Source organism: Symphalangus syndactylus, chromosome 12, assembly GCF_028878055.3.
Source record: "Symphalangus syndactylus isolate Jambi chromosome 12, NHGRI_mSymSyn1-v2.1_pri, whole genome shotgun sequence".
NCBI lineage: Eukaryota > Metazoa > Chordata > Mammalia > Primates > Hylobatidae > Symphalangus > Symphalangus syndactylus.
Genome location: NC_072441.2, coordinates 50367389 through 50391297, shown reverse-complemented (window position 1 = coordinate 50391297; position 23909 = coordinate 50367389). Strand labels below are relative to the sequence as shown.

At 34.5% G+C, this 23909-nt stretch overlaps 1 protein-coding gene across 5 annotated transcripts in view; it reads right to left on the bottom strand.

Annotated features, from left to right (window-relative positions):
- Nucleotides 1-985: 985 nt before the first annotated feature.
- The window catches only part of PTBP2 (polypyrimidine tract binding protein 2), a 90863-nt gene continuing 67939 nt past the window's right edge, over nucleotides 986-23909 (bottom strand). For 2 of the 5 annotated variants that reach the window (XM_063624335.1, XM_063624334.1), the window contains 6 exons: nucleotides 11724-11878; nucleotides 10214-10247; nucleotides 9708-9800; nucleotides 2936-3152; nucleotides 2755-2832; nucleotides 986-2584 (listed from right to left, as the gene is read on the bottom strand). In XM_063624335.1, the coding sequence (XP_063480405.1) occupies nucleotides 2452-2584; nucleotides 2755-2832; nucleotides 2936-3152; nucleotides 9708-9800; nucleotides 10214-10247; nucleotides 11724-11878 (710 nt within the window). In that variant the 3' untranslated portion in view covers nucleotides 986-2451. The remainder of the gene's footprint in view (nucleotides 2585-2754; nucleotides 2833-2935; nucleotides 3153-9707; nucleotides 9801-10213; nucleotides 10248-11723; nucleotides 11879-23909) is intronic. The other 3 variants (XM_063624338.1, XM_063624339.1, XM_063624336.1) reach the window with 3 other exon arrangements.

The following is a 23909-nucleotide window of genomic DNA, read 5'->3' as shown; positions in this document are numbered from 1 at the left end:
TCCGATGCTGCTAGAGTTCCTCTGTGCTACAATGTTATTTTAAGAAAAAAACACAGATCACCTAGCTTCCAAATCATCCCAAACTGTTGACTCTAATGTTTCTTCTTCAGATGACAACAGTGACACTAGTGTAAACAAAATTGTTTTACTTATTATATTCTTCTTTCTTGGAGGTAACTGAATTACTACATTAAGTATAGTAAAACATATTTTATGTTCATTTACTTTTTATTATCCTATGTATAAGTTTTACGTAAGTGTGGGATATTTTATAACAGAACAAACCTAAGAAACATGCGTTAACTCCAAAGTTATTTGATACCAATGTATCTGTTTAGAAAAACTGACCAAAATATTTTGAATATAAATAGCACCCTAATTCTAACTGTTTAAAAAGTTAAAGTAGTAACATCTTCAGTTGTTAAATGCAAATTACTCTAAGTTTTCAAATACTTGAATGTATATCATCATCCTTCCCACCCAAGGCAAAAGCAGACAATATGCTGCTCTTTCTTCCCAGTAACATCAAGTTCTTTTTGTTAACTCACAAAGTAGTCTAAGATTAGTAAGAAATCTTTAGCAGACACAAAAGATGAAAGATGAAACTGCAGCAAGAGAGCATGGCAAATCCAAAAGATCTATTAGTGCATAAATCTACTGGAAAAAAAAAACAACAAGAACAAAAGAGATAGAATTAACAAGCTACAATAAAAGTTATGTCTTTAAAGCAGTAGATTATAACAGGGTGGGAAATGTTTAATATGTGTCCTCCTGAAAAGCAGTTACCATCTTTTAAGTTAAAAAAAAACAGCTGGTATATTTTCACAGCATCTAGATTTATTTATGGTATAAAGCCATAGAGTTGTAATATTATTACTCCTTTCCCACCCTGGCAGAGAATAAACATGAATTCAGAAGCACAGTGGAGTGAAAACAAAGAAGAGGAGAGAGAAAAGGCAGCAGAGAAAGACAGAAAAGGTGAATATAGAGCTACAGAAGTGTTTATTGAGCATGCTACAGAGGTAAGCAGAGTACACACAAAATGAAATTAAACAACCATCAAACCTCCCAACTTTGTTAGAAAATTAATTTTTAATTGTGCCGCTTTCAAACTATACTGAATTTTACATTTCTAAAGATGTAAAAACTCAACTAATAGAAAATATACATGACCATTCTGTCTACATAGATAACAGAATCTATGAATCTTGAAACTAAGTACATCAATTTCAAAAAGTATTGGTCATTTAAACAGAATCAACAATTCAGATTGACAAGAACTGTTCAAATTAATTTGACCTGTAGATTCTGAGCCATGTTTTTATTAAAGTCAGATCTATTCCTAAATACAAAATATTTTGAAGATTTATTAAAACTGAATATTACAATGCAAGGTAAATTAAGACTAAAGGCACATAAACTTTGGTCCCACCTGGTTGTCAGTTTTAGAAAACTGCCACAAATTTAATCTTCCTGCATATTTTCGCAGTACACTTTCTTTATCTTTGAAAAATACATGCACCAGTTCCTGAACTAGCTAGACCAGTCTGCACATGCTCAGAAATCCACAACCATATTCCAAATCTTAATTACAAACTAAGGATGGCAATATATATTTAAATGCACGTAAGTCATGTCAACTTCAAAAACATCTACGAAAAATATTCAGCCACAAACAAGACATTACTTAGTGCTGACATTTATATGATACGTCCCACAAGAGTGTGTACAAAAAGGTTAAGATTCCACAATGCTTTCCACATAGGGCTCAAACTTACAGAAATCACTTTGTTGTCTTAAGAAATTAATACTCTGCATCTTGTTAATTTTAACTAATGCCTACATTCATAACTGAATCTAGACCAGAATTGTGAGATACAAAAGGCCAATGTCGTTTTCAAAGCAATAAAGCCTAAGGTAGTAAAAACTAAAAATGCTGCTTTATTCTTTCAATATCATGTATCTTATTTGATTAAATAGAAAAAAAGGTGACAAGCCAGTAATTCAAAATAAGTTCCAAGCAGGAGAAACAAAAACTTAACCTTTTTACACACCCCTGCCTAAACATATTTTAATTCCCATATAACAGTGTGCCCTAAACAACCAATTCCTTTTTTCTAGTAAATGCACAATAGCAACACTAGTTTTCCTTTTTAAGGCACGTATGTCAACTAAGTTGAAAGAGAAAAAAAAGCAAAATTAAACTGAAATTTTAAACAGACAAAATGGCTTCCCTATAGAACAGATGAAATATAGCAGTTAACAACTCTGCCTTTACATATGCCATTTCATTTTATAACCAAGGAATGATAACAGCATGGAAAAAAAAAAAAGAAACCCCAAAAAAACAAAAACAAAAAAAATCAAACTCTGGTCCCCACTTTTCTGAACAGTCAAATAGGTGATGACATTGAACAATGTGATTCACCCCCAATCTTCATCTTCCCGTTTTTAAATTGTTGACTTGGAGAAAGACACTCTCAGATGATGGTTTTCTCCAAGGTTATAATTATGAAGATCAATCAAGGCCTGAATAGCCTCTTCCACTGTTGCCATCTGAAGAAGAGCCATTTTGTGATCTCTTCTGAAACAAAATTACAAAATTAGATACTTCATACAAATTAGAAAGGGCTTATTAAATACTTGAATTTTGGCCATTCCAGAATCAAAAATTTCTGTGCGCAAAAAGAACAAAAACTACTTAAAAAAAAATTTTATCAGGTCACTAATTTAAAGATAAGGAAGCTTGCTTACTGAAAAAACTTAAATGCTTTCACAGTGCCCCCAGTGTTAGCGAACAGTGTTCGTAGATCCTCTTCTGCTACTGATGGACTAGGAAAATTGAATGGGAAGAAAAAGTGAAGATTAATAATAAATTTCATATTTTATCAAAATAGAATGTATCTCCTTAATACACTCTAGCTTATATACTTACGGGATATTAGATAGGTGAAGGGTGGCAGAAGGAGGAAAAATGTTTTGAAAATTTTTGGATCCAGGTTTCTTAAAACGATGCAATGGGGAATTACCAAAATCTTTTGTTAGCCCTTGATCATCAAGTCCCTCTCGAGGTAGCTGTACAGTCTGATGTTTAGACAGAGTAACGCGAATAATTTTTCCATACATTTTCTGTCCATTAAGATGATTCATGGCTATAAAAAGAAAGCATGTCTATTAACAAACAATATCAAAGCTCAAAACATAATTCTTTTAAAGTAAGTTTAAAAATTTGAATTTTCTTACGATTTTAAAATAAATCACCAATTTACCATAGCCATTGGTGACAAGACTTAAGTACATTTTCATTTGTACTTGACAAAGCATTCTGGCAAAAAAGCCAGCTACTTTCATAGAATGAAAATCCAGATTATGAATATCTATCTTCCTCAACAATTCTGCTAACAAATCATATAGTGAGCTATACAAGAAAGAAACTTAATAAGCATCCCTAGCTCTTTTTCTCCCTTCTGTTACACATCCTAATTGCTAAATATTGTGATAGCCTTCCTCCTAATTATCTCTCAAATTCACGATCTATTTCTCGACTTTTCACTGCCATTATTTTTTATCTGGATAACTTAGTCTCGTATTTGTCTTCCTGTTGGATATTTTTCTCCAATCCATTTTCTATACAGCAGCTTGATGACCTTCATAAATTACAAATCTGATCATGTCAATACCTGCCTAAAACCCTTAAGGACAAAGTCGAAACTCATTCTTTAACATGGCTTATACCTTTCCCAGTCTGTACAGGTTGAGTATCCTTAATGCAGAAATCTGAAATCTGAAATGTTCCAAAATCCAAAACTGAGTGCCAACATGATGCTCAAGGGAAATGCTCATTGGAGCATTTCAGATTCGGGAAGCTCAATTGGTATAATGCAAATATTCCAAAATCCAAACCTTTGTCTCTACCCCAGAACGTAGTGCAGTGTGTGAAAATAGAACGTTACATGACTATTTCTTGACATAGCTGCTGGATCATTTTTAAACTAAATGAACTGGTCTGATGCTAGAAACAGTTATATGTTTTATTCACCAGTCAAAATAACTAAAAAAGACCATTTCTAATATGTCATGCACTTTGGCTAAACTGAAGGTCTAAATGACTATAATCAACTAGATAAAAACATTAAAGTATTAACAGTAGATGCTGGGCGCGTTGGCTCACGCCTGTAATCCCTGCACTTTGGGAGGCTGAGGTGGGTGGATCACGAGGTCTAGGAGTTCGAGACCAGCCTGGCCAATATGGTGACACCCCGTCTCTACTAAAAATACAAAAATTAGCTGGGTGTGGTGGCTCGTGCCTGTGGTCCCAGCTACTCAGGAGGCTGAGGCAGAAGAATTGCTTGAACCCAGGAGGCGGAGGTTACAGTGAGCTGAGATGGTGCCATGGTGCACTCCAGCCTGGGTGACAGAGTGAGACTCTGTCTCAAAACAAAACAAAAACAAAAACAAACAAAAAACAGTAGAGTTACAGATAAAGACAATGTGGAAGATCAGGAAACTGAGAATAGAACATCCACTTTCAAAGAGTTTCTAATATAAACAGTATACTACAATATACATTTTGACACAGAAGATACAAAGAACTGGTTAAATCCACGAAATCTCATCATACTTACATGTATAATAAACCAATTAAATATAAAACAGATCTTAAAAGGATAATGTCAAAATATGAGGTACCATTCAGAAAACAAACAGTAAATTCTTATTTTACCTATAACTTCCTTAAATTTTTCTTATTATGATAACCACTAGCCATTGAACTTACTTCCCTAATTTGTTTAAAAAAATTAAAAAAAAAAAAAGAGTCCACTCTTCCTGATTGTCACTCCAGTGTTATATATTTTAAGTTTTCTCAGATTTTTTGCCAAGGCTAAGCATAGAAAAAAAAAAACAAAACAATCTTCTCACAAGCCTGAATTTTCTCATTTGTTTCTCACACTGCATTTCACATACTTAATTTCATATACTTGCAAATTTACGCTTACACCTGTAAAACCAATTATCTACAGAGACAGTACATAAAATCCTTTTACAATAAAACCCACTGAATTATACAATTTTAAAGTTCTATAACTGTTTTAAGTGAACAAACTTTTGTTTAGATAAACTACCTCAGACAAAATGTGCTATTAAGTGTGAGTTTGAGAAATAAAGTGATATAAATAAGTAGACTTAAGGTTGTCAGAAAAAAAGCTGTCTAAATAAAAAGACAGCACAAACAGCAGAGCTTTGAGATAATGGAGGGAAGGAATAAGAAAATAACAAGTCCCAAGCATAGTAACTGCATACAGAACAGATGAGTGATAGATGAATGGGATTAAAATAAAGCAAAATAACCAAACAGCTACCTCAAGAAGTAGCCAGGTAACGAGAGAGTTCTAGCCAGCTGATTGCTGACAATAGGATCTGAAGTGATCTAAAGGGGAAGGTGGAGGATAATTAGAATACCAAAATTTTTAAGTAAAAAAGAAAACAAAAGCTTTGTCAAAAACTGAAAGTACACAATGAGTAAACAGAGCAGAAGGAAACTACGTGAATTACTAATTTTAAATGAATAAAATTTTAAACAATGTGAATCTTACACTTTGAAGTCTCCTATTCCAAGAAACATGGCATAAATGGACAAGGCAATAATAAAGGAAAAAGTCAACGTTTCACAACTGAAATGGCATTTTTGATTGAATATAATTTTTCACCTTTCCCTTAATCCATCTATGAAGAAAATATTAATGAATAACAAAAATTTTAAAAGACCTCAAGAAATTTACAGACATAGGTGGTGTTTATATTATGTGGAAACTGGAGCTTTATCAATGGTTCTCCCCTTTATAATTCAAAAAATATTTCTTTGTGTTACCACTCTCATTTTTTAATCAATCTTTAGATGTTTGTTTTTTTTTTTAGTCTTTTCAAAGAATCCAACTTGTGGCATGTTCTTTTCTCTCAACTGTCTTTTATACCATTGATTTCTAGTCTTGTCTTTAATATCTCCTTCCCTGGGGGTAACACTGTTATTCTTAAAGTTAAAACTTCCCGTCAAGACATCTCTTTCACTGTACCACATGTATCTAATTTGTATATAGTACTTTATCGCTTAATTTTAAGTATTTTTATATTCCCATTAAAATAACTTCTGTCTGGGCAACATAGTAAGAACTCATCTCTACAGAAAAAAAAAATGATAATAAATTAGCTGGGCAGGTGGTGCATGCTTTTAGTCCTAGCTACTTGGGAGGCTTAAATGCAAGGACTGCTTGAGCCTGGGAGGTCGAGGCTGCACTGAGCCAAATAGCACCACTGCACTCCACCCTGGGGGACAGAGCAAGACCCTGTCTCAAAAACAAACAAACTTTTGACTCATGCAATACTGAGACTTATTTTTAAATCTCAGGATACAGATTTTATATGTATCTTTTTGTTATTAATTCTAACTTACTTGTGCAATAGTCAGAGAATGAGGTCCGTATGATACTCTTTGAAATTAGCTGAAGCTTGCTTTATGGTTTAGTATGTGACTGATTTTTCAAAAATGTTCCATATGCATTTAAAAACTGTGTTGGATGCATAACTTCGACACATAATTCTGTTAAGGTAATTGTATTGTATCATTTGTATCTTTGTTGATTTTGTCTTTTTTTCGGTCAGTCCGACATGTAATTCAGAAAGGTGAATTGAAATCCACCACTATAACAGATTTGCCCAAGTCTACCTGTAGTTCTATCCACTTATTATTTATATATTTTGAAGCTATTTCACTAGGCACACATATACATGAACTGTTGTATCTTTCTAGTGAACTAAATCCTTTATCAATTCTCTGTCTTAATAAAGGTATTTAAGTTTTGTTTTGCTTACTATCTGCCCAGTATATTAGCATCTCTTTACATCCTTTTCCTTTCAATCTTTCATATCCTTCTGCTTTACATGTCTCTTGTAAAAAGTATATAGGTACTTTTCAAATACCAAGTTTGACAATCTTTTTAGCTGAAAAATTTATTCCTTTACATTTTTCACTATTATTGATGCATTAGAATTTGATTCTACCATAATTTTTAATTTTTCCCCGTATAATTTGCTGTCTCCCTCTCCTTCCCTTGTTTTGTTTTGGAGGGTAAGATCTCTCTTTTATGAAAACAGCAATACCCCAAAGTGTGGCAATTACTCATTACTCATAACAGTGGAAGTGAAAACCAATATATACAAAAATTGTTCAAGTATCATAACACCAGAATGATTTCCACTCACTTTACAGAACACTTTGATATAATTTTGTAAAGTATAGGCTTATTATAAACAAGAACTAAGTTTACTTTTGAGATGGCAGATATATATTAAAAGCAGGCATTTAAAAAAATAGTTCTTGAAACATGAACTGGAGAAACTAAATTATTTTACTATGAATAAACTATTTGGCATTTTGTTAGAATTTATTTTAATCTTTGGAGATCAATATACTATTTTTAAAGATGAGAATTTACAAATTACACAATTATTACCCAATAATACTCTAAGAATAATTCTAAGAGTATTAATCTTTGAAAACATCTTAATGTTTGCAAATTTTAAAACTCTGGTCTGAAACAATTTAACATGGCCTGTAAGATTTACAATTCCATTCACATTTAAACATTACTAAGTATCTCTTAATATTCCTTACCATTTATTTTTCCCATGTTACCTCTTAAGCATAAAGACATCTGCCTACAACACAAAGCAATGAATACTCACAAACAGAGTCCCCCTGAAAACCAAAAATAATAAGAATAGAGTACAGAAACAAAAAAATGTTTTGGCCTCATTTATTTGTTCTCAATAGTACACCACAGAGTTTTGTGTGGGGTGTGTGTGTGTGTGTGTGTGTGTGTGTGTGTGTGTTTTAAAGGAAGTGATGGTGTCAGTACATATTTTTATGGTCACACAGTTCAAGAAAGCAAAATCTACCTAGCAGCAATGAGAAATGATTAATTATTTACCACTACAGATAGTCCAAAAGTTATAAGCCCTACTAGCAAGTCAAAACTTCAGTGACAATATCTTACAAAATTGGCGATAAATGATTTACAAATTTAAATACTATTAACTGAACTGTGTCCTCCCCAAATTTGTATGTTGAAGTCCTAACCCCCAATGTATCTGTACTTAAAAACAGGACCTTCAAGGAGGTAATTAAGGTTAAATGTGGTCATTAAGGGTAGAGCCCTGATTCAACAGGACTAGTATCCTTATAAGGGGAAGAGACTCTTAACATGCTCGCACAGTGCAAAGGCCACACGAGGACACATGGGGAAGATGGTTGGCTGCAAGCCAGGAGAGACCTCACCAGAAACAATCTGCTAGCAATTTCATCTGTGACTTCTAGACCCCAAAGTTTTATTTCTCAAAACTTTGAGGAAATACATTTTTGTTGTTTCATCTACTCAGTCTATGGTATTTTGGTTACAGCAGCCCAAGCAGACAAGTATGGCAAAAAATTAAAATATTACTTAAAACAGTCTTTACATAAAACAAAAACTATCTGGAAGATCTGAGGTAATTCTACCACAGGTAATTATCAACCATAAAGACTATGCATCCCTTATTTAAATGACACAATGCCACCCACACCTCAAACAATTAGGGGAAAAAAATGACATATTTGAGAACACTCTGATTATGAAGTACTGTTAAGCGCTACTTACAACATATATGAAAGCAACAGCAATGACTATTCCAACCAGAGTACAGAAGTGCACACAGAGAAAGAGGAAAATATATACTAAGTATCTTGACATAATCAGCACTTGCATATCTCTTTAAGACACATACCACCATTTTTAAAATGGAGAGCCAGATGGATAGTTTTATACCTCATCTGAGTTGCTAAGACTATTGCCAAGAAACACTAAAATTCAAACCTATTATGTGTTTGAAATTCAAAATTTTCTATGTGATGCCAAAGGCCAAAATTGGTCTAGTATAACAAGCTGTTCATCTCTGAGCAAAAATACACTCGTTCTTACATCAAAAATGGTAAATTTACAAATTAACAATGCGAATACAATCAGTCTGAAGCACCATTATCCCTGAATCTCAACGAACAGAACTGTAAGAACATCCTGGCATTTACAGTCAATCACTGGTGTGAATGTGCAGGTGTGTTCTAGATTTATGTATTCGACTATGTACGAAGACAAACGACATAAGTTTAAATTAAGTAATGATATAAAGTGTAACTTGACTAAAGTACCTTTTAAGATTCCCAAAGGGATTAACAACAGTGTTTTTAGCACAAGCTTTTCATTTTGTAAGAACCTGGTATCGCAAGACTTTAGAAGAATTAAAATAACATGGCATTAAGAAGGATTCTATGGACTATATGAACAGTTAGCCTCTATTAACAAGGAGTAGCTAGAATAAAAATCACTATGAATCTTCAATATAAATGATACAATTCTCATGTAAAACTATTATTACAGTTTTGAAGCTAAAATCTTTTCCTATTACGAGTGCATTTGAAAAACAGTAGGAGGATAGCAGAAAAATACAAGTATGTTCATCACATACAACTATTCACATTAAAATGACATTTTGAGCCCTGGCCATTAAAATAAATAATTTCTTACCGATGAAAAGGAGTTTATTTTTATTCACAGATTCACATTATGCATTTGAAAGCAGAAGTGAAGATGTATAGATAAAACATAGTTTAATCTTACCAAGTTGTGATTGGTTTCCATCAGCCATCTGTATTAGAGCGCTGTCTTTCTTATTGTACAAAATCTTCACACGCTGCACATCTCCATAAACACCTTTTTTGGAGCCACAGAGAGGTAATCCAAAAATGGAATTAATTTTACGTGAAAGTCACCTAAAGATTATCTTTCTGACATATCAATGAAACATTCAGACATCAACATGATCACTCAATCTCATCATTCTCACAAATGAATAAAGAAGATCAAGATTTTGAACAGTGAATTTTGAAAAGAATAATTTTTGATAAACCCTCAAAGCTATGTGAATGATATTAAATTAAAGACCATGCAAAATAAATTAGCATGCATTAAAACAAATTTTGTGTCTATGGAGAGTTTTAAATAGCAAAGAAAAATAGCAAAAGATTTACTATTCAACTTTAAGCCAAAGTGCTAGCTACAAATAAGAATTAAGGTGAAACAAAAATCAAATCAATAATAAAAGTATAGTGCTAACAATAACATACCGAAGAGGGTAAACAGACTTTGGGGCGTAACCATCTTTAGAAGGAGAGAAGAGCAAGCAGCGTAAGACAAGAAGAGAGAAGAGTCGAGGAAGAGCGGAGATGAACAGATCATCCATAACGAAGGGTGGTTCCCGCAGAATGGTGAGGTGGTCATGGATCATGGTTCAAGGCGGTTAATTGGGGCAAGTTGGTCCGAGGAACATTTGTTCAAGCACAGAAGCATGAACATAGGGAATGGAGACAGGGAATGAAGACAAGGACAAGGAAAATAAAGGATAAGACAGGGAAGGGAATGGGCATTTGGGAAAAGACAAGGAAAGGGAAGGTGAACACACAGGGAAAAGGATGAAATGGGGAAGGGAAACAGCAATGCAGAAGAAAAAAATAAGGAATTGGGGAACAAAAACAAAATAAAATATAGGTCAGTACATAGGAAATGCAGGAATTTGGTCAGAAAATGGTTTATGTACTGTACAAGAAAAACTGAGTAAAATGTAGTCATCCAAGACAAATATGGGTAAAGTACATCTATATCAAAGAGTAAATTACAGCATTTCATCTCAACATAGGGAAGGAAAGCATGCATAGGAATTTTAAACTTTGAACTTTAACTGCATAAGCATGGCTGGTTATGAAATGCAGGCAAAAGTCTTAAAATAAAAACAAAGGCACTCTGATTCAAACATTTTAGCATGCAGAACTGTGAATGATAATAGTATTAAATGGATAAAATAAGCTAATGTTCATATTAACAGAGGCCAATTAAAAATGAAACAAATATTCAAATTAGACATCATAAACCTGATACACTGAGCTTCCCACATTTCATACCAGCTTCCATAGCATTCAAAATAAAATATACCAGACATAAAATGTACAACTAAAGAAAATAACTTAGCAATAAATTTTATTTAACTGGGTGGGGGGGGGTGGTAAGGAAGGAAGGGGTGGGGGAATAAAGTTAAAAAATATTTTTAGAAGACAATGACTAATAACTGCAAAGAAAAAATTACTAAGAAAGACTGGAAGAGTGCCTCGTCAAGATCTTTGGAAGAACCTTCAAAGAAAAATGTATTAGAGTAGTTCACATAAAATAAGATTTAAAAAAAGTGCAATGACATATAAGCATGAAATGAACAAGCAAATAATTAGAAAAGGCAAAGAGCAAAATTGTTTTACAGTTAAATTTGCAAATTAGATCACATTTGCCTTTGAGAACAACAAAAAGATAAGCCAAACTACAGTACTTCACCATATTTTTCTTAGGAAAAATAGGTTAGGTTAAAAATATACATATATAGATATAGATATAAAGAGACATGACTGTTTAAGGAAATAAAGTATTACCTAAACAATACGTAGATTTTATTCAGAAGTAGAAACATACAGAAAATACTTTGACTAATGAATGTACATAAAAAGAAAGGCAAGTGCAAAATGAAATAAACATGAAAAACTTTCACGAATGAAATGGAGTTAAAGAATAAACATTAGAGATTATTTTACTAACCTCTTCATTTAAATTGCTAACCAACAGGACTGTATTGCCACCAGCTGAGACTCCAGGCATACCCACTCGGCCAGCAGCAGCTGCAGCAGCTGCTGCAGCAGCATTTGGAATAGCCAAAGGACTCAGAGCTCCTGGAACAGCTGCAACAGGAAGCCCTAATTTTAAAATAAAGCAAATTTTACGAAACACACACAAGTCGTTTACAAAAACCAATTTAAGCACGATGGCTGCATGGCTTACGGCTGACCATTCCAAATGGTTCCTGAAAGTTAATTTTTATAGTGTTTAGAAAAATTGTTTGCTGATGTGTAGTAAAGAAAAATAATTGATTTCAACAAAACCATTAATTATTTGAACTAAAATACATACCTGTATTATGTTAAAATATCAAATATATAATACTCTATTTCCTCTGGAAAAGCAAACAAAGCATGAAGAATATAATTCCAAGTCACAGGCTTGGAAAATTCACTTCCATGATTTACAGTAAAAGGCCAAATGTAAAAAAGTATCACTTTCGACATAATGGTAATTCACTTCTTTCCGCAAGTGCTATCTTCTTCATAAACTCACACTTGAAATCAAATAATTACAGCTTATGAAACAAAGGTAGTAGTCTTTCAGCTCCTAGAGACAAATCACTCTAAACATCATTATTTAATTCATGCAAATAAAGAAAATCTTAGCAAAATGTGCTTGCCTTCTTAATTATACACTCAAGTAATTATAATGAATACAAGTTCCTTCAACACAATGCTCTCCAGTTGAAAGAACAAGAAACCATCACTATACAACAGATTGTTTCAGTATTTTCCTATCCTTTCCCAATCTATGTTATCATTTCCTTCTTATTTTATTGTTCTAGTTTCCAGTCTTATTGCTGTCCTACTATCTTTAAGTCACATTTTCAGTCATTTATTCTAGACAGAATTCCCTTTTGTGTTAGCACCCTTCATCTACTTTTCAATTACCAATCAACTTGGAATACTTTCATCCCTTAAATTCTTACACACCCAGCTTATTTCTCATAAATACTGGTTCACTCAAGAAATGAATTATATGTTCTTTTTTACCTTCCCAACATAAAGGAACAAACACCCAAACTAAATGAATTTGATTTCATAACATACCTGGGTAGAACAGGCCCTTAACACTCTTGCCCCATAAGTTCACATTTTATTTCTTCTTTCTTTCCAGCTTTCTGGTGCATTTCATAAGAATCTGCTGTTACCTTTGGTTTTAGAGATCTTACTCTTTTAAGTCAAGTTTTTGATCATTTTACTTTATAGAAACTACTATGACCTTTCATTGGCAATCTGAAGTGCTCTTTAATATTCACAATCCTTAACCTAAGTTTTTGACTTATAAAACTTTCCCCTCCATCTCTTTTTAATGCAGCCTTTATCTCTTCTGAGAACTCTGTCAGTGGCATATGTTTCTCATTTAATACTCTTGCTCTTGATGAGTTTCTTTTCACGGCTTTTTGCCTGTACCTTTTTTTTTAGGCTCTCCTTTTTTCTTACTTTGCTCCCTTTTTTTACGGCTATATATTTTGTTTTGGAAGATTTCCAACATATACAAAAGTAAAGAGACTAAAATAATGCACCTCTATGTAGCCATCACCCAGCTTTAACAATGATCAACTCATGGCCAATCTCGTTTCATCCCCTTTTACTCTTAAAGTAAATCTCAGAAATTAGGATCCAATTTTAAAATTAAAAATTCTCATGTTTAATACTAATGCACAAGTCTTCAGTGTGACTTTGAATACACCAATGTGGATCTTTTCAACCAAATATTCTACTATATTACTAACTTTTCCATGTTAAATACTATACCTCTCACTATCCTCCCCATAAGTTATTCTCATTTAACATTCAATGGATATGTTCCCTTGTTGTCAAGTATACGTTCCTAATTCCTAGGCATGCATTCCTACACACAATAGTTTTTTTTCTTGCAGTCTTGAGAAGTGACCTCCCCACATTGTAATACTATTCATCAGTATTTTCAGATAGCTCTCACTGAATGCACAGAATATTTGACTAAAGTTGACAATACAATTATTTATTAGTAGCAGAAACTCCAGATGTAGTCATTGTATTGTTGCATCATTCTCCTATTTTCCTGCCTTTAGTTAGCTACCTTTTAGGAAAAACGGTATCTTAAAAATTCTATTAAATTCCATAGTCCGTATGAGATCCAACTGATGGCAAACAAACACAAAAGCACCAAGTTCAATATGGCATGCAGAAGAAGTTGAGTACCGAGCCTCAAATTCCCTTTTTAACAATAAAAAGCCTGTTTTTAAAAAGTCCATCAAAGATATTTGGACTAGATCTTTGCCACAATAAAAAAATTAAATCACTTTAATTTCTGGTTTCACTTTTAATTCTAACAGGAAGAAGTAATTCTAGGGCCCACTAAGCCAAAAAATCTTAACTGAGGAATTATAGTTACCAAAATTAAAATAATCTAAAAAATCTGATCACTAGCATTTTCTCTGTACATCTCTTGACTCTTATAACCATCTACTGTTAATTAAAATACTCTGTTATCTCCTGCTTATTTAACTATAATTGTCTTAAACTTTATCCCACAGTGAAAAAGTTCTCAAACTTTTTGGTCTCAGGCCCCCTTTATAGTCTTAAAAACTATGGAGAATCACAAGGAGTTTTTGTTAATGTGGGTTCTGTTAATGGTTGTTATTTCCGAAATTAAAACCAAGAACTTTTTTTTTTTTTTTGAGACGGAGTCTCGCTCTTGTCCCCCAGGCTGGAGTGTAATGGCAAGATTTTGGCTCACTGCAACCTCCACCTCCCGGCTTCAAGTGATTCTCCTGCCTCAGCATCCCGAGTAGCTGAGACTACAGGCACCCGCCACCATGCCCGGCTAATTTTTGTATTTTTAGTAGCGATGGGGTTTCACCATGTTGGCCAGGCTGGTCTTGAACTCCTAACCTCAGGTGATCCGCCCGCCTCAGCCTCCCAAAGTGCTGGGATTACAGGTCTGACCCACTGCGCCTGGCCAAAACCACGAATGTTTTAAAGCACACAAACACACATACTATTAGCCTTCAGAGTCATACCACTGTATGCTATTATGAGAAAAAGTAAAAAAAAGGCAAAATACATTTTAGTATTACCGTGAAAAGTAATACTAAACTTTGTGGGCCCCCTACGAGGATCTCAGGAACTCTCACAATCTCTGGACATTTGTAAAATGCTACCAAATATTCACATGCTTTGTACATATGGAGTGCTCAAAAATTACCAAGGAATTTAAAAGATACATTGACTCACTTCAAATAAAAGAAAATGCTATAATATATGACATATATTTTTTAAAAGAATGCTGTTAATTGACACTCCCAAACTTTACAGCTCAGTCATCTCCTACTCATTTTTCCCTCTTGAAATATCAAGAAAAATTACAAATTCATAAAATATATAAAAAAAATCAATCTATTTAAATTCAGTATTGATCTAAACATACCAGCCTAAGGTTAATACTTTATTTTTATGAAAAACTGCTTCACATCTTGAGATACAACCCTACCGTGCCACCATACATTTAAACAATCTAATGAAAATTACTTACCAAAAAAATTTAAAGATGGTTAAAAACATGTTAAAAAGAATTTTAAATATTTAAGACATAATTGTTTTCAAAATACATTTTTTTTCTTGAAATCTGGGTTTTCCAGTAGAGATAACTTGGTGGTATAATATTGTTTAGAACATCAAGCCTTATCATGGAAAAACAGTAATTGAGAATTAATTAGTTAATAATTAAAATAAATTTATAATGGTAATTGAGAATTAAAAGTCTAGGCTAAAGCTTCCCCACCCTTTATTTTTTGAGGCAAGGTTCGCTCTGTCACCCACACTAGGGTGCAGTGGCATGATCATGGCTCACTGCAGTTTCTATCTTCTGGGCTCAGGCAATCCTCCCACCTCAGCCTACTAAGTAGTTGGGACTACAGGCACATGCCACCAGGCATGGCTAATTTTTTTTATTTTTAGTAGAGACTGAGATCTCACTGTGTTGCTCAGGCTGGTCTCAAACTGCTGGCCTCAAGCAATCCTCCCACCTTGACCTCTCAAAGTGCTGGGATTACAGGTGTGAGCCACAACACCTGGCCTAAAGCCCTTTCTAGTGTGATAGATCTGAAACATTTAAAAAAAAAAAAAAAAAAGAAGCCAGAGAATGCTACCTTTTACTAAATAATCTTGTACTTTAGTAAAAATAAGACTACCAATCTTCTAGAGCGAAAAATTTGGGCTCGAAATAGATGAATTTACCTCTTTCTAAGGAGGTAATAAAAATCTTACCAAAAAAGGGTGTGAGGTCCCCACTGTCTGAATGCTAATTCGGTCTCCTCACTTGTCGATTTACTTCCACCATTCTGGGCCACCTTGTCAGATGATCTATTATGTCCAGTGATCCTTCCTTTTACACAGTTCACAGTATGGTGTAAGAATGCTTTAATAGGGAAGAGGAGCCACCACCTGTCCTTAATGCCACTCGTATGTATTTCTCTTTCATTATTTCCTCCCCTCAGCTGATAACTTAGAAAAACTACTTAGGCTATCTTTACACAGTTCTAAATCACTGGAGTAGTCTAAGATTTTCCTGGACTTTTAAAGCCCCTGAAGATTCTCCAATTTCCCTCAATATACTTTTGTCTGAAAAATTACTTTGTCAATCAGGTAATTTTAGGTTTAATCTAAATGCTGTCTGCTGCAATAAAAATATAAAAACCTACAAAATATTTCATGATGCACTATTTATATCATAATTAATACATTCTAGAAAATAATTCTGTTTTTAACTCCCAGCTAAATGAAAGAACAATAAACTCACCATGGGCCCTTTGAGAAAGTTATAGAAAGCGTATTACACATATTGTATACACTGGCTCTAACAGATTACTTTTAGCTACAGAAATTATAATTTTAACTTTAATGATTTGTGTCTTTAGCTAAGGCAGCAGATATGTGGGGAAAAAACTGTTTACACATGTTGAGGAGGAGGGATAAAAATGCTTGATCTATCACGAGGTCAGGAGATCGAGACCATCCTGGCTAACACGATGAAACCCTGCCTCTACCAAAAATGCAAAAAATTAGCCGGGCGTAGTGGCGGGTGCCTGTAGTCCCAGCTACTCGGGAGGATGAGGCAGGAGAATGGCATGAACCCAGGAGGCCGAGTTTGCAGTGAGCCGAGATCACGCCACTGCACTCCAGCCTGGGTGACAGAGAGAGACTCTGTCTCAAAAAAAAAAAAAAAAAAAAAGCTTGATCTGCTCTGAGGATTGCTATAAAGATAAAACAATGTAAAAGAGCTTCATAAACGATCATGTGCTGAAGAAAAGAAGGTGTTGCAGGAATCTTTTTCATGTGAAATGGCCCTCATCAGCTGGGTCACCCAGACATTTTGAGTGACTCAGTAATCTCCTAAAATTCTCATGTTAGTTCTGACACTATTATTCCTAACCTTTCCTCCACTGAAGCTGATGGATGCCCAGTCATGTATATGACAAGAGACCCTAAGTCCAGAGAGAAATGATATAAATTATGTATCTATTCTTTTCCTTTCAGATATTACACTGAAACACAGGTATCCTTAACCTTGCTCATTCCAACTGAAGAATTAAACTGGTTTTGTTAATTAAATCATTTAGAAATTGTTATCTATAATTTTTAGCTATTTTAAAAGGTTTAGATTTACAAACAAATTTAAGACATTACAGAGTTCTTATATAACCTGGAAACCCTAGTTTTCCCATATTATTAGCATCATACATTAGTATGGTATTGCAATTTATTAGTTGTTGCAATTAATCAACCAATATCAGTAAGTTAACAAAAGTCCATTCTTTATCGGATTTCCTCAAATTGCATCTAATGTCCCTTTTTTGTTGTTCCAGTATCTCCTATTACATTTAATCCTCTTGTCTCCTTAGGTTCCCCTTACTTGTGAGAGTTTACTCTATGATTTTGAAGAATGTCAAATTTATCCCTCCATCTTCCATTCTAAAAGTTCCATCCAAAGTAATTTATGATTTCTTTTGGTCTTACTTCTTTTCCCTGTTCACAACATCTGGTAGTTATTAGTCTTGTGTACTACTGAACAGAAGAGCATTAGTGGTGGGACTCTAAAGCCCCTTCTAATTTTTTTTTTTTTTTTTTTGAGATGGAGTTTCACTCTGTCACGCAGGCTGGAGTGCAATGGCATGATCTCAGCTCACTGCAACCTCCACCTCCTGGGTTCAAGCAATTCTCCTGACTCAGCCTCCTGAGTAGCTAAGATTACAGGCGCCCACCACCACACCTGGCTAATATTTGTATTTTTAGTAAGAGAGTGTTTCACCATGTTGGCCAGGCTGGTTTTGAACTCCTGATCTCAAGTGATATGCCCACCTCGGCCTCCCAAAGTGCTGGGATTATAGGCATGAGCCACCATGCCTGACAGCCCCTTCTTTTTTTGTGTGTGTGCGTGTTTTTTTTTTTTTTTTTTTTTGAGACGGAGTCTCGCTCTGTTGCCCAGGCTGGAGTGCAGTGGCACGATCTCGGCTCACTGCAAGCTCCACCTCCCGGGTTCACGCCATTCTCCTGCGTCAGCCTCCCAAGTAGCTGGCACTACAGGCACCCACCACCACGCCCAGCTAATTCTAATTCTTAAAGTATAGTCAGCCCTCTGTATCTCTGGGTTCCGATTCAACCAACCTTGGACCAAAAATATTTGGGGGGAAAACAATGGTGTAATGCAAATGTATAGAAAGTTGTTCTTGTCATTATTCACTAAACAATACAGTATAACAACCATTTACATAACATTTATATTGTACTGGGTAATAATAAGTAATCTAGAGATGATTTAAAGTACATATAAGAGGTTGTGTATAGGTCATATGCAAACACTATACCATTTTATACAAGGAACTTGAGCATCAGTGGATTTGAGTATCCAGAGGGTGTATGGGGGCAGGAGGTGGGGTGTGGGACTGTGTGTCCTAGAACCAATCTCCCATGTATACCAAGGGGTCTGGAAGGCACATTTTACGTTTTATTTCCTGATTTGAAAATAAAAATTTTACTTTTCATAAGGATGACAACTGCTATTCTTTCTTGAAACAATTCAATCCTCTTCCTCTTCCACCAACCTTCCCTTGAGTTCTTATTTTGCCCTATGGAATCCATTCTCTTCTACCACTAACAACTACATTTTTATTCTACCTGTTCCTCAGATTAACTTTTTAATTAAAAACTTACTTTTCTTCCAATGAAACTTCTACAGTTCCCTCAAAAAGTCATTTTTGGTCTCCCTCAACTTTTCTCCAAAGGAAAGAATAAGGATGCATCATGCACCACTCTACCTCACCAACAATGTTACTTTCAAACTGCTGTTCCACCACCATCAATGAGGATGGCTTCCGATGTCAATGCCACCCAATCATACCACACTCTTTCCCATCAAAATAGCCATTGGGTTACTGGAACATCCCCTCCCATTACATAAAGACTTCAGCACCTGGCTTTATTGCCTTCTTCTCCATTCCCTGCATCATCCTATGACTTTTCCAAGACTCTGGTCTCATGATTTCTTAAAAACGTCTACTTTGCCATCCATATTAGCAACTTCTTTTGCTACATCTTCATTTTTCTTTCCTCTCCTTTTGTAATGGTCATTCAACACATATCTCCTTTCCTAACTTCATTCTTTTCTTGATCCTCCTATTCCCACACAACCACTAAACCCACTTTTGACCTTTATGGTGACCCCCCTTTCTATTCTCCCTTGACTTGACTTTACCATAGAGCCTAAGCTTGAGCCAACACTCTGCTCATTTGCAACTATTCCTTTAATGTTACACAATTCCAGACTTAGATAAATCCACTTACATTCTTTCTATGCTTTCATCTGGGCTTGACAAATATTAGAGTGAAAACACACACACCCCACAAATGCTAATTCTAGAAATATTGTTATCCACTTTTAGCTGAATTTCCAGTCCATTTTTGAGAGTTTCCCCAAATCTAGTAGAGTCTTAAGTCTACTTTCCTACTTTCAACTTGTTAAACAAGTGCCTTATAATTTTCAGATCAGAATTCAATCAAATTTTTCTGCCAACTTCAAAATCCTCACTTCTTTCATCTGTTCTTTCTCCCTTGCTTCATAAAGACATATAATGGTGACAGGAAAGAATAATGACTGTAACACTGATGCTTTCGGTTCTGCTTCCAGCTCTGCACCTACTTTTTTTTTTTTTTTTTTTTTTTGGTGGAGTTGTGGTCTTACTATGTTGCCCAGGCTGGTCTCAAAATCTTGGCCTCAGGCATTTCTCCTGCCTCAGCCTTCCCAAGTGCTGGGATTGCAGGTGTGAGCCACGATGCCCAGCCAATGCACCTACATTTCTGTGTGAACTTGATAAAAAATCTCTTCTGGTTCTAACAATGGTCCCAAAAAGCATCTCTATATTTAAATCCCAACATGTCCACTATACTCCTGATCTAATCCTTACAATCAATTCTAGGACTTAAACTAGCCTTAGAAACAAATACTAGTTAATAGGTAGGCAAGCATTTATTATATGCCAGGCACTGTGCAAAGTTCTTCGCACATTAACACATTTAATCCTCACAACAGCCTTAAATGAAAGGGATTATTATCATTATGTCCATTACAAACATGGAACCTGAGAGGACTCCAAGCCCATGTTTTAAATGATTATACATACTGCCTCACTGCAAACAGTCCCCCCACTGGGTCCTGCTTTACTCCTGAACTACCATCCTATTTCTTCTTCCTTTCTATGGCACACTTCCTCAGAGTACAGTGCATACTTTCTCATCACATTTATATCCTTAATTCCTTGTAATTTGATTTATATACTCTTGTGAATAATCAATCGTATGTAACTAGTGTACTGAATAATCACTACTAATTTTAATCCTATTTGATCCTTAGATTTCTTATCTATAACATAAATATGCACTGCTTAAAGTTTAATTACAATGCTATAATCCTCTTGCTCTCTTATATCTGGGAAATCTTAAACCAAAATTTTAAATATCACATCTCTGGCCTCTGAACTCACAACTCCACAGAACTCTTGCCCAAGTCTTAGGCTGAATTTCCTACTGTCCAGTGGACTCCACCACATGCTTCATTTTTCTCATAATCAATTACATCAATAAGATGCCAAGTCCTATTACTTCTACATATAATTTTCCCCATATTTCTTACTTTGCATTCTCATTTTACATTCTTAGCTTAGATTTATAATTACATCTTAATTAGACTAATAGTCTCCTACCTGTTATTCCTAGTTTCCATTTTCACTTCTCCAACATACTCTGGAGCCACAGTCGGTTTCTTAAAACTAAATTGGTCATTTTTACCCAACTGCCTAAAAATAGTTGATGAATCCTTCACAGCAACGGTTCTTAACTCATTTCCCCCCCTTTGATAACCTGAAAAAAGCCAAACATCTAAAACTTGGTATATAATATAATCAAATGGTCGCAGATACTCTGACACTCATCTTCCAGTCATAAAGGAGTTTAAGAATTCCCATATAAAATTCATACTCCCTGGATAACACTGATTTTAAGATCTTGTCCCATAATACTTTCTGGTATCGTTACCTTTCATTTTTTCAATTGTCCTATTCGTCACACATAATTGAATGTTTATCACTCCTAAAATATGACGTATACTCTATCACATTTAATCATGCTGTTTTTGGCCCATAAAGCCCTCCCAATTTCTCCTTTTGTTGATGGATCACTCATTTATGTGCTGATAACCACACTAACTCCACTATACATTTCAGTTTGCCTCCAATTAGATCTAACTCATATGTTTGCTGTCTCTGATAAGCTTCATGAGAACAGAAACCCTGTTACTCTTCTGAATCCCTGCAGTGTCTAGCAGTGTTAAAATGACTGCTGAATAATACAATAAATGAATAAACCAGGATGACACTGAAATGAGCCAACATCGTTCTAGGGCTATGAAATGTTCATGGCAATTCACTGAGGGTAGCCTTTTAGAGCTGCTAGTGAAAATCTTCTGCATAACCTTTACCTCCCTGGAAAGAATCCTATTTTATACTTTGGTCACAAACATATATAGTTTTTCTTCTACTAAATGCAGAAGCAACAGAAGTATTTTCTTTGTTTTAGCCATACAATATATATTTGTCAACTCTTAAAAACACAATTTCTTCAATAAAATCTGCAATCTGATTTGATTTAAACCTATCTTTATGCAGAAGTTCATTATGTAAAGCTGGAGTTGATTACCATAGAATTTAGGCTGTTTGGCCTTAAAAATAGTAACTCTAAGGTGAATACAAGAGAGGTCTTCAAGTATCAACAGATTGTCATAGAAAAGGGGAAGATAATGGAAAGTATTAATAAATGAAATAAATTTCTTAAAACTACAGCTGAGAACAATATAATGGGTAAACATAATGGATCAATTTAAGCAAGACTATGTGAAAAGTTTTTAGTGGATGATCACATAGTCTTAACTATCTGCCCTGGACAGTTAAACCTTTGAAAAATATTTTATAATCCTATAGTAATAAGCTTATTTCATTGAAAATGCTGGTCAGTATGTAAACATGAAATGATGTAGTAACATTTTTTTCTCATCTGTAGCCCATAATACCTTCAAAGTACTCAACTACCATCAAACATATTTCCTTTACTCAGATGATAAAAATCATTCCAGATGCAAAACACATTCATTCAAATATTACTTATAATGGAATTGAGTTGAATAAGCTCTCTAAACGACACAGTTTCAAATTAACTTGTGACTCAAAAATAAAAATTTTATCCAGTGTTAAAAAATTTTAAATGAGGCCAAGCACAGTGGCTCACGCCTGTAATCCCAGCACTTTGGGAGACCAAGGTGGGCAGATCACGAGGTCAGGAGATCGAGACCATCCTGGCTAACACGGTGAAAGCCCGTCTCTACTAAAACTACAAAAAAAATTAGCCGGGCGTGGTGGAGGGCACCTGTAGCCCCAGCTACTCAGGAGGCTGAGGCGGCAGAATGGCGTGAACCCAGGAGGCGGAGCTTGTAGTAAGCGGAGATCGCGCCACTGCACTCCAGCCCAGGCAACAGAGCAGGACTCCACCTCAAAAAAAAATAAAAAATGAAAAATAAAAAATTTAAATGAACAACTGTATCTACTTTAGTTCTTCCAATGTTTTTTCCAAAAGACACATTTTAAGACTTCAAAATTAACATTTTAAAAATTCAGCTATAGCAAAGCAGAGGACAGTTCAATAATCCAAATAAGTCAACATCATTTAAAATTGCACATATAAAGAGACATGCTCCAATTATTTTTTACTTCTTAGATACTAAAACACATGAAATGAGAAAGCCAAAGTTATGGGACATTAGGACAGGTATTATCGTGTGACCTCAGACCAAGTATTTCTGATTTATGTTGAAAATAAAATATCAATTTCTAATTTACATGTATTTTTTAGTTTGGTGTTACTATGGCATTCAGCAATGTGCTTCAAAATCTATGTATTTTTAATATTTCTGGGAAATACTAGCATGTTTAGGTATGTGTGATTACTTTGGTCTTTCTTGGGGGATAGCTTTCAAATATGTCTGCAGTAGATGAGTTTTTTGGTTTAATTTTATGGCTATTATTTGCTATAATTAGTCTTAATAAAATATAGAAAAGGATTTTGAAAAAATAAGATTGACATAAATTTTAGTGTGTTGTCAAAGATAAAAAATATAAGTTCAGTTTATTATTTGCATGTTACATATCTACCCCTATTTTGTACCCAATTTTGAATCAATGCATGAACAATACTCATTTTTGGTTTTTTAATCAATAAGATAATCAGGCTAAATACTGAATGGACTTGGTAACAAAAAATATCTTAGTATGTAAAAAAAAGAAAAAAGCTAAAATGATGGGACTTACATTTTTACTATACGTATATTACTATTCTTGATAACTATTCTACAGGGGAGAAGACGACAGGCTAAAATGTCAAGCTAATCTAATTTTATTCCACTATTTATTAGTTAGGAGTACGGACTTTGGAACTAGACTACCTGGCTTTGAGTGCTAGGGCTCGGCCACTCAAAAGTTAAAGGAATCTGAGAAAACTGTTCTTTGTGCCCTACTTTCCA